The 12,057-nt window shown below is 39.8% G+C and overlaps 2 protein-coding genes across 3 annotated transcripts in view; one reads left to right on the forward strand and one right to left on the reverse strand.

Moving 5' to 3' along the window:
• Positions 1-380: 380 nt before the first annotated feature.
• Positions 381-9,840, reverse strand: cenpj (centromere protein J). The gene is given in 18 exon segments (XM_046845962.1): positions 381-650; positions 731-851; positions 951-1,035; positions 1,772-1,912; positions 2,041-2,115; positions 2,239-2,354; positions 2,905-3,019; positions 3,111-3,365; positions 3,470-3,635; positions 4,915-5,038; positions 5,546-5,759; positions 5,762-6,847; positions 7,046-7,136; positions 7,212-7,359; positions 7,488-7,625; positions 7,717-7,831; positions 9,064-9,394; positions 9,631-9,840. Coding segments are annotated over 17 exon segments (3,510 nt in total). The 5' UTR covers positions 9,391-9,394; positions 9,631-9,840; the 3' UTR covers positions 381-457.
• Positions 9,841-10,754: 914 nt separating this feature from the next.
• Positions 10,755-12,057, forward strand: part of mcf2lb (mcf.2 cell line derived transforming sequence-like b) — a 21,288-nt gene continuing 19,985 nt past the window's right edge. Inside the window, exon 1 of one of the 2 annotated variants that reach the window (XM_046845786.1) lies at positions 10,755-11,052. In XM_046845786.1, the coding sequence (XP_046701742.1) occupies positions 11,028-11,052 (25 nt within the window). In that variant the 5' untranslated portion in view covers positions 10,755-11,027. The remainder of the gene's footprint in view (positions 11,053-12,057) is intronic. The other variant, XM_046845782.1, reaches the window with a different exon arrangement.

Raw genomic sequence — 12,057 nt, forward strand, 5'->3', positions numbered from 1 at the left:
TCCAGAGCTCCATTGTGTATGCGATATACGTTTCGGGCTCTCTAAAGTCTTGGCTCAATCCCTTTTCGCACTCTGTTCACAATGAACACGATGTCTGTAACTATTAAGGTCGAAGAAGCAAAAAAGTTGATCTCTGTACAGACTTTAAGACCGTATTTGCTGACTTTTCAAATATTTTAGCTTAGTTTGCTGCTTATATTGTTCTGGGGTTTTTCCTTTGTGAGATTATTGCAGAACGGTTCCATATCTTAGGTTAAAAATTTCAGAAGAATCCGTTAATTCGGAGAAATATGATTTATTTTTACAAAAATGTACACTACAAATAAATTATAAATTAAACCGCTTTTCAATTTATATATAAAAAAAACACACAAAAACACTTCTTTTTCTGGATTTACAAAATGATTTCCTTTTCGCCCAAAACCAAACTTATAGTGTTGAAGTAAAACAGTTTCTCTTAGGCTCTGGTGTCCATGATGACGTGTCCTTCGGGGTTTTTGAGCCTCACGCGTCCGGTGGGATAACGTGTCTCCTGTCGTCCGTCTGAGTAAACGGTTTTGACCGTGCCGTCCGGGTATTCCCGTCTCTTGAATTCTGCAGTGTGGAGCTCTCTCTGACCCGTGTTGAACTGGATCTGCTTAGTGCCATCCCTAAGCAACAAATAGTCATAAACAAATTAACATTATTTCCATTTATTAACATTATTTAAAAGATCCCAGGGCATGCTTACGGGTTCTGCTGTATTATTGTGCCGTCTACGAGCACGCTCTCCTCTCTCCCGTCAGGATAGAGGGTCTTAACAGTCTGATCGGGAAAAGTGATCTCCTTATGACCGTCTACGAAGTGTTTTTCTGAAAAAGAGAACCAGCAGGACGTTAAGCTTCTGGAAAGAAAATTGTACCGTCTAATTATTCCGTTAGTTTACTACTAATCGTAAAAAAAGGATGTACCTATCTGGTTGTTTGGGAACTGGAGCACTTCCATACCATCGGGGTAGGTGGTGTGTGTGGTTTGAGCTTCTGCGTAATAATAAATCTGCAATTGATTAGGTAATGGTTAGAATTCTCAATTATACACTGGATTAAAAACCCTTCAGCATATAAACTATAAACATGACCGACATGGGGGTCCATCATTAAATCCATTACAGTTCAATTACTGTACAAGACATTTCAGCTTTATATCAGACAAACACATTGAGGTGATACATGAAAGATTCCTTGTAAACATGTTAATAAATAAAATCGTTTCCTTGCCGTATTGTAAAAGTTACAGTCCAACCAGATGTGTTTAAAAGTCAAGGGAAATTGATGTGAGAGACATGGTGGGGGTCTTGGTACTTCCAAGACACTTCTTTTAGTACTATTATATAACCAAACGTTCCCGAAGCAGCTAATTGACTGTTCAACCCCCACAATACGATACGGATAGTTTTTCCGGGTTGCGTCTGTGCTGGAGCGACTGAGAAGGTTCAGCTGTGATTATACAGTATGAGGACAGGTATGCGCTGTTTGATTTGACACGCGAGACTGCGCGCTGTACCTTGTGTGTGTTAGTTCGTAGTGCATTAACTAAAAACGAATTCATGTTGAAATTAACGAACGACAACAATAAAAAAATACTTCTGAAGCATTTATTAACTTCGAAAGATAGCACACTATTCTCTATATTCAATATCCGGTAAGTACTTCCTCACCCTTTTATGCAAGAACAATAAATGGAGATTGTAAACAATAAAAGAAATATTGATATGTTGAATAACAGGCCTCACCACTCTTTGATCTGGCATTACGTGCTTGATGTCTCCATTGAAAAAAGTGACTCTGACGGACAATCCGTCGGCAGACACTTCCTTCCTTGTGCCGTTGGGGAAAATCGTAAGTCGTCCTCCATCGGGAAGCATCTTCTCAATCTGACACAGAAAAGCCATAGTACGACCTAGATATTGTTCTATACACTACAAAATGCTATCAAATACAAAAGGTACATCAAGCGAGAAAAAAAGGCTGCAAAATAGCTACACTTATGAATTCTTTTTACCTTGCCATCCATGTGTATAGAATCTTCAAGCTCGAGTTCAGTGTTCTCTGTGATGTCTTCTGGAGTATCCACGTCCTGAAGGGGAAAAAAAAAAAGAAGGAAACAGCACACTAAAGGTAAACATGAATACGTCTAAGATGGAATATATTTCTGACCAAGACGTAAGACCCTTCCGTAGTAAGAGAATATGTGGCTCACCAATACGGAGTCGGTGGAGTTTGTGGTTAGATGAGCTTCATGGCTTTTGCCCTCGGATACGATGAAATGGTCTGGAATGCGATGTGGATCTTCCACTGAGCTCTGCCTCTGCCAGTCTGGAGGAAAACCAGGTAGAAACATTTATCAATTAATTACCTATTATTACAGTTTGATAACCAAAAAAAGATCAAGAACTGGCGCCAGGTGGAATTTTAATGTTTGGCAAATTTGGATCTGATGCAATTTTTTGAAGTGCTGGAATTCTTGGCAAACTTTGTTCTTAATTTTCTTGACCTATTACTGCAATTATGGCGTCTTTCTTGCATTTGTTCAGTTTATATAGAGGGAGAGGATCTATTAAAAAAAATAAGGCGGTTTCACACTGAAATGCAGACTAGATCATGTTCATCTGCCTGAGATGATCATCTGAATGTGGATTTCCTTATTATTTGTACATGCAATTACATTTCTTGGTAAAACTGATCATTTACTGATGCCAAAAAACCCCAAAATTGTGAAAAGGGTTCATCACTAAACTACTGGTGCTGGTTGTGATTCGGGCATAACACCGGGATTTACTTTAACTGTGGTCTTCTCCCAGGCTTTGCTCATCCCTTGCTCTCAAACACATTTGAAGAAAAAAAAAAAAGGGGGAAAAAAAAAAACCTTTAGGGTATATGGTGCTTGAAGACTTGGCAGGGATTTTGGAAGGGTTCTGGACTTCTGTGCTTTCCGCCTTCTTGTTCTCAGGTGGGCTGCTCTTAATGCTAACAGTGGGGTTCTAGAAATGGAGAAACGTCAAATTTAATACATGTATTTATTTACTTTTTTAACAACAGTCATTTTTCAGATTATGGACTTTCGTTCCACACCTTGGATTTTGTTGTCCTTGTGTTACTGCTATTGCTGGATGCACTGGGCCTCCCTCTCTCTCTCTCCCGCTCAGACTCTGCGTTTTTCCAGGTACTCAGGCGAAGTTTTTCTAGTGTCCGGACTTGGTCTCTCAGAGTTGCATTCTCTGTGCTGAGGGCATCCGTTTGCAGCCTGAGACGACTATGGGTGCTGCTCCATCGGGCCTCTCGCTTTCTTAAATCCTCCTGCAGAGTGTTTAGCTGCTGTTTTAGAGACTGAATCACACACACACACACACACACACACACACACACGGTTAAAAGATGCGTGCATGTGCATCAAAATAAACAGTAATAAAAGAGATGGTGGAGACGGAAACCTGGATCTCGTCGCGTTCCTGTTTGTCGGGTCTTGCCCTCGCAGCTGACGCATGCTTCTCAAACAGCTTCTTCTCGCGTTGGAGCTTCCGGCTTTCCTCGCGTTTGAACTCCTCCCATTTTGCGAGTTCAGCCGCCATGTTTTGCTGAAACTCTGCTCTCTCCTTCCTATATAAAATTAGAGATGCCAAATGACAGCGGATTAAATGGGTCGATCCTAAAAACAATCCTGAATCTCTGGCTGGTTGGAGCACTTCTACAATTGCTGATCACCTTGAACTTCTACAGGGACAAAATCTGCGTGCGTTTCGAAACAAATTAACACATTTACAAAACATTCTATATACTCCCCCATATACAAGGTGTTTGTATTGTGTACCTGCAACTACAGTATACACTATTCCCTGTTTACCATATCAGGGTTTCTGCAGGTTACACAAAGTGAGTTTAAGACTTTCAGGCCAATTAGAATTAAATTTAAGACCTAAATCGCAACATCAAAAACACACAAATACGTTGTTAGGAACTGAACTTAACCGAGATACAATTAATTATTTTTTCAAGCCAAATATCGCTAAACTTGCCCCGTTTTACACCTGTGGTACAATCCAAGGAAGATTCGCCCCAATAACAGAAAGCCGATTGGTTGTTGCATGTCGGTATTATTCGTAATACAGTGAATGATATTTAAGAACGTCAGAAAATTAAGACGATGATTTAAGACATAGAACAGCAAATGTATAACTTTTTAAGACCTAAAATTGAAATTCGTTAAATTTTAAATGTGAATGACATTTAAAAATTAAATTTTTTAAATAAAATCTTTTTATTACATTTTAAACTTTTATTTTTTTTAGACCCCACAGAAAACTCTTGTTAAGACCTAGAATTTTAATTCTTTCAATTTAAAATGTAAATTACATCTAAAAATTTACATTTTTAAATTAAAAAAAATTTGAATGTAAAAATGTAAGACAAATTTTTTTTTAGACAGAAAATTAAGACGATTATTTAAGACAGCAAATGTATGACTTTTTAAAGACCTGAAATTTAAATTCTTTTAATTTTAAATTACATTAAAAATTTAAATTTTTGAATAAAAAAATTTTAATTACAATTTTAACTTTTATAAATCTTTTTTAAACCCCACAGAAAACCCTTTTTAAGACCTAGAATTTTAATTCTTTCAATTTAAAATGTAAATTACATCTAAAAATGTACATAAAAAAAAAAAAAAATTTAAGACTAATTTTTTTTAAGACCCCACAGAAACCCTTCGTACACGCAAAAAGTAAAAAAATAAGTAGTGAGCAATACAAATGAAAAGCACTTTCACATATGCAGTGTTGAGTCTGTATTGCGTCTCATTTCTCAAGAATACATTTGTTTGTATTAAGCTGAAGGGTATTTAGTTGCGATTCACGGGGCAAATTGAATTGTTCTGTACCGCAGGTTCTCTTGAATCTTCTGGTTTTCCTGTCTGAGTCGTCCGAGAGCTGCGTTTTCTTTCCTGAAGCGCTCGATTTCAGTCTCCAGTTCGACCAAGCGTTCACGAAGTAACGTCGACCTGGCTGCAATAAAAATTTCAAATCATTTTAAAATAAGAGACAAAAAAATAAGACGGGTCTCTTAAAATTGGATTTTCTTTTTTATTGCTGTATTTATTTATTGCTGTATGTTGCATCATCAAAATGTGAATACGTTGCGTTCCAAAATATTTGAAAAAACGTTTTGAGAAACTGTTCGTTTAATGAAACTCGATTCTTCTCACTCGTGTATTTATTTATTAAATCTCCTCGCCCCTCGCCGTGTTCCCCAATTTCCTCCATTGTTTTATTCTGCTACCTGTCCAGAGCGCTCCAGAGTTTAGCGGGTGGTGCGTCAGTAATAATGGTCCGTGGGGAAACACATTGCTCAGTGTTTAGTTAAATGGACTAAACTAATTTTTGCAATTGAATTAATTCTGATATATAATATCTGACACAAGTCATCATATCAAAGAGGAGCCTTAACAAATAAAAAATTCATGTGTATCCGAACAATCTACAAGCGATCAGATAATAGACTGTTCTCCTCACCTGCTCCTTCTTCACTGTGCCCATCTGAATCTGGTGGTTCTGGTGGAGGGGGAGGACATTTTTTCGGCTTCAGAGCTGGAAACAGCTTTGCTACCAACTGGCATGTTGGTGGTGGTTCTGGCTCGCAGCCTAATGGGCTGTTAGAGCGGCGTTTGAGCTCCAGTCCCTTTGAGGCGCGATCTTCCTCGTCAGTCCCCTTTTGGGTGAACCGTCCGGACTGCAAGTGGAGTTCTCCGGCTCGTTCCACGTGTCATCGTCATCAAACTCAACCTGGCCTCTCACATCCACCAGAGTCGAATCTCTCTGGCTCTCCTCTTCGTCTTCGATACTGCCGTCTCCGTCTTGATAAGTTCGCTTATCGTAGGCCGGCACTGAAATCTGAAAGGCGAACGCTTCCTGTTGGTGTGGCTCTACAGCCGGCTGGTGAAAAACCGTGTTGCTACACAGTGAGGAATCCGACTCTTCCGCATCTTCATCTCCGGAACACTCGGTCGACACTTCATCCGGTTGTCCGTCCCCTTCCAGCGCTGCCACGCCGTCTACAGGTGGTCCTGGTGAACCGTGAGCCTCGCTGAAGCCGGTAGCCTCGTCGAGACCACGTGCAGGGAGGGAAGATTTAGGTGGCGATTTGACAGGAGTCGAGGACAGGCGTCTGCCGTCCCGCCGCAAAAGTGTGTTGATGAAAGACGAGTTACTGGAAAACGAGAGCTCGTCTGCCGCTCGCTCTAGCAGCTCAAACTCGCCCAGCTCCACACACTCACGATGCTGAGATCTTTCCCAGTGTTCACCTCGCTCTTGCAGCCACACCTCAAACGAGTTCTCTGCACATTGCTTATCCGTGTACTGAATCGGTCTCGACGCCCCCTTGCTGAAATCAACCAGGAAATCCGAGAGAAGTTTCTGACCTAGCTTATCATTCGTACTGCGGTGTTGGACGGGTGCAGAGCTTGCATTTTTCGCTTCTGTTTTGAGATTCTGCTGGCCTCCGGGTGCTTTTGCAAGAGCCTTGGCTGCTGGTACTGAAGTCTTCTGCAGAAGGTTGTTTTTGGTCAGGACGGCAGTCTTGCGCTGTGTTACAGGGTTTATGGATTTTGGAGAAGTTGGTTTTGGTTCCGAGCCCTGCTGGGATCTGAGGGTTGGGCCTTTATAGGATGAAGGATTGATGCCTGGTGCTGTTTTGGTGTCTGAACCTGCTGCCTTGTCTCTAAATGATCCGGTGGTTTTGCCTCTCGAGAAACGAGCCAAACCTTCCCCTCGCTTTAAAAATGGTCGCTTCACTTTTGCTGCATCAGGGGGAGCACCCTAAAAAAAAAAAGAAATGGAAAAAAGGGAAAAACATTTATAGACCTAATATTGGGGCACAGAGGGAATAGAACAACCAAGTGACCTACATGGATCATGGTCCTACAGAAGAAAGTGGAAAACACAGAGGAAATCCACAAGCAAAATGAAAGAAAAGTACACTGGATTAACACACTGAAAATGCAATGCATGCCTTACAGATATCTTGTTTATCTTCTCATTCTCCAGCGTGAGCTGCTCTTCCAGCATCTCCTCAAACGTCTTGGCGCTGCCACCCGTTCTGATCGGCCTGGAGACACAATTTTTCACGATTTTGTCTCGAGATTTGGACATTTCCCTCAACGCTTGCACTGATAACACGTACCTGTCGTGCACTTCGTTTTCGCCGTCTCTATGGGACACGCTTTGGTCCTCACGATGCAGCGATTCTTCTTCATGATCATAATCTTCATCACTGAGATGGCCAGAGCTTGCCTGGTCCACACTGGGCTCTTGATTCCACATGTTTGGTGCTGTTTTGGTAATAAAATGACAGCTCAGTGTACGTTTAGCTAATTAACACACCTGATGATGAACTAACTTTCAACAGGACGGAAATGTACAAGAAATACTGAGAAGTACTGAAAGGTACTGAGAGTACCTTTACCGAATGTCCTTTCCACTTCTTCGGGTGGATGGTGTTCGAGTCGAACTGGTAAAACTCTCTGCCTTGTGTGTGAGGGCTTCAATCCCGACTGCTCAGCAGTTTTTAGGCACGGCTGCTTCATATTGCCAAACTCTTTTGAAAAAAAAAGTCAAATCACCACAATCAGGTGGATAAACCACACGATCAGAAACATTTCGCATTTCCATACAGCGGTGTATTATACCTGTAGGAGTCTGGACCATTCCCAAAAGCCTTGATTGTTCATTCTGCAGTTTTTGAAGCTGCTCCTGCTGGTGGGCTTTTAATTGCTCCTGCATGCACTGCTGCAGCTGCTTCAACTAAAGAAACAACATGAGCGTCATTTGCACACGCGCATAAAAAACGAACAAAATAATGACATTTATGTCGTAAATCGTCCTCCAACGCGCTTTAAACGCCAAAACCATTTGCAAGAATATAGCAAGGTGAATTTTGTGGAAATGCGGATCACTGGATCACATTGTACATACAGTATACAGTTCTGTAGTAGCCTATGAGTAGTTTCTCTGCTTGTTTATTGGCTGAAGTGTCCTTTGATGTCAAAGAACAGGCGGAGACAAATTGGGTATGTGGCATATAATGTATATATATATTAGTGCAGACACTCTCCACTTTACCAACTTTCACTTTACGGACTTTGGCAGATACGAACAATCCTGTCCTCGCAGTGAAATTTTTCCGGAGTCGGGAAAAAAGAAATTGCGCACTGGACACGGGTAATTTTTTTTTTTTAAGTTAATTTTTTGGTATTCATTTTTTACAAATGTTTTATTACTCAATACAAAATAATGTATTATATGTACTATAAGTAGCTATACGTAGCTATACGTGGCTCATATCCTCAAAAAAATTTATAATAAATGTAAAACACACATATTACCCAAATGGGGGTCCAACAAACGTAAACTAATTCATTTCCTTTTATATCAATAATTAAAATTTGACAATTTGATCGATTACTCAATTTAATCGTGTGTATTGCATTCATTTGATTTATTCCATTGTATTTTGATGCTTCGTATAAAATATTCAAATATATGATTTAACATTTAACCAAACAGGCATTTTTATTCCACATTTTTAAAAATGTAAACAAAAATAAACCGTGTTAATAAAAATAAAATAAAAAACTGCCACCCAACCAAATTAATTCAATTGTATTTATTTTATTTTTATTAATTTCTTTTTAAAATGTATTTGCTCTGTACAGTTAAAGAAAGTTTATAAAATCGAGTTTATAATTTAGTGCCTGAAAAGAACTTAAACGAGCGCGAGATGGTAAGGAAAAGAATCAAAGGAAAAGAACCGATTCACAAAAGGAACCGATTCTCATCCTAGTGAATGTAAACGCATTATATGGACTTTATATTCGACTCCTCTGGAGTGATGATTTCGTGTATATCCTGAAAACATAAACATGCTTCGTCTTAAATCAGTTGTGTGCTTTTCTTTTTGTCTCCAAACACAGAAAACTCTGAATCACTTCATTCTTTCAGTGCTTTTAAAGAACCGAAATGCTACCGGAACTTACTTCCTGGAGTCGGTTGATGAGTGCTTGGGGGTTTCTCGCAGCAGGGAGAGCCATGTTTACTTCCCTGCTGAGGGGCGCAGAGACCTGGATGGAGGATGAGGGACAGATGGAGTCCACACTCAGGCTGCTAGCACTGCGGGACACGGGTAAAGGAGCGAACTGGCCGTTGAAGGAGTCCTCTAAAGACACGTCCATACCCGGAGAGCCCCAGCTGCTCCTGACAGACTCCACTTCTCCTGGGGAGGCGTTCAGAATCACCCCAGCCCGAGAACTGCTGGCCATCCAGCGCCACGGGAAGTGAGCCTGCGGTTCTGCTGGAGATGTCATGTTCCTAAAACAGTGCAGTTCCTACAGTTACTCTCATACAAACAGCACTGGATTCTCTATAATTCAGCTAAAAACACTACAAAGCCCAGCTGGTTAACAGCCCGTTGCCCCGTCAAACATCTTCCGGCGGCAACACAAACCAAACTTTTTAGTTGTTAGCGCATTAAAAGTGCACAAAACCTGTAAACACACATTATAAATCATGACTAAAAGGTAGTCTAGACGGATCCTCGAGCCTACCTTGAGTCGTCTTGGCTTCTCTTCGCGATTTAAAGCGCTTGGGAGCTGACGGGAAAACGACCAGCCTCCCACTTTCGAAACGACCCGCCATAACGGAACAAAGCCCGCGAGACGGGAAACACAATGGGGAAGAAAAGGAGAGCAAGAGGCATTCTGGGAAATGGAGTTTTACCCAGCAATAACTTCCACACACCCTCCCATCAGCCAAGATGTATTTTATAAAAATTAATAAATAAATACACTAAGAGAACAATAATTTTTACTAATCACACTTGGTCTCAGACTGTACAATCCAATGTATATTATTTATATAAAGATTAAGTGTTAATTATAATTAAAAGTGGGGTAAATAAAGTACCCGAGCTCCTATATTTTGTGATGACTGTTAAAAAAACAGTTTGACGTTGCAATTTGGTTTTACAATCAATCAATCAACCAATCATTTAATCAATCAACCAATCAATAAACCATTCAACCAATCAATTAATCAATCAACCAATCAAAATAAAGATATTAGATTTTTTACTAGTGATGAAATTTATACAGTATGTGTGCATTGTGTTGGATGAATGTGATACTGGGTTTTATTAACTATAATCTCTCTATCTCTCTATCTATCTATCTATCTATCTATCTATCTATCTGTCTGTCTGTCTGTCTGTCTGTCTGTCTGTCTGTCTGTCTGTCTGTCTGTCTGTCTGTCTGTGCATGCATGTTGTTATTTGCTTTTGTCTGTAAGTAGTTTTGAGGATTTAGAATGAAAATAAAAATGAAAGACACGCATCAACTCATCAAAGGTTTCTCACTCATCACCATTTCTAGCCTTGGTCTATCTAAATCAAGATGAAAAAATAGGGCTGGTGGTCCAAAGTTGGCCCATGGTGACCTTTGGCACGTCATATCTAAGAAGCAGCTTCATGTATCTTATTACATTACATAACAATTCATGTTCATTTTCGTTTTTCATACATTTTTTTAATTATAAATGCAATCATATTTCAGAAGAACCATAACATATTTAACTGTAATATAATATTTGGTATTTTGCAGAGTGTGGAAGCTCTACAATACTGAAGGTGGCACCATATCACAGGTTCAGCTCTTGGGGTTTTATGCACATGCGTGTCTTGGTATAAGAAGATCTCTCTGCTTTTCAGTCTCACACACAGACCCACCATCATAGTGCTTTCTCTCCTCCATGCACTATTTCTCCATTTTCAGTGCTATGCAAGAGCGCATTGGCAGCAATTGAGGTACAACAGGCTGCTGCATTTCCTCTTCCCTCTGCATCCCAGCCTCCTCTATCATCTATTTTCCTGCTCACGCTTGGAGGATGGCGATGGTCTGGGTGAACTCTAAGAAGGGGGTTGTGCGAGAGCTGCTGCGTAGACTGAGCTATGTCAGTCATAACATTGGTAAGAAGTGCGTGTCTATGTGGGAATGAACGTCACCTGTTCTTGTGTTTTCCTGCCATTTTTTGTGACGACCATCTGTCTCCATCACATATTCATCCAAAGCTATGTTTATGAATTCAAGGGGAAAGATCATGTTGGCAAAATTGTTTGTAAAATTGGACATTTTGCATTTGGTATTTCATGACTTTATCTTTTTTATTAAATACAAATTTGAAATAAAAAATTTCCTGGGGAACAAAAAACAACCCTTGAATTTATTCAATTGTTTTTGTGTCGAGCTCACTGTGCAATCGTAGCAAAATCGACAAATTGTATTTATATATTATACAATTATATTAGCATTTTAGCCACTGCATATGAAAATACAGAGGGTTTTTTTCTTTTTGGTAAGATTTCTAGACCAATCATTATTTAAAAAAACCCTAAATACAGATTCAGGACTGAAGGATGCATAAAACCACACTGGTACATATTTACTGTCTGAATAGGGCTTAATGATGTGTCATGTGACCTTCATATTTATGCGATAAATTCAACCTCAGATGAACAACACACTACATATTACACTGTCATTATTAATTTTTTTTACAAATAAAGCCAAAATGTGTGAAAACCAACCCACGTGCTTCTATAAGAATCAATAGGCTAGATAGCAGCCAGGCATCAACAAGTGCAACCACCTCTATAAAAGCCCATGTTTGATCAGTTTGGTGGTGTGGAGCATTCAAAATGTGTTATCACACTGCCAAGGAGGAAAAACATCAGCAGATCATCCTGAAGAAGCACCTGTTGCTGCTCATCAATCTGGGAGGGGTTATAAGGCCATTTCCAAACAATTCAATAATTTAAGACGGTTGCAAATCATCCCAGGATTGGACATCCCAGCAAATCCACCTCAAGGTCAAGCCATGAAAAAATAGTTACATTTCAGACACCTACAGGCCTCATTCAGCATATTAAATGACAACGTTCATGACAGTAGAATTTGAAAATGGCTGAAAAATGATGGAAG

The sequence above is a fragment of the Silurus meridionalis genome, chromosome 3, assembly GCF_014805685.1.
Source record: "Silurus meridionalis isolate SWU-2019-XX chromosome 3, ASM1480568v1, whole genome shotgun sequence".
Classification (NCBI taxonomy): domain Eukaryota; kingdom Metazoa; phylum Chordata; class Actinopteri; order Siluriformes; family Siluridae; genus Silurus; species Silurus meridionalis.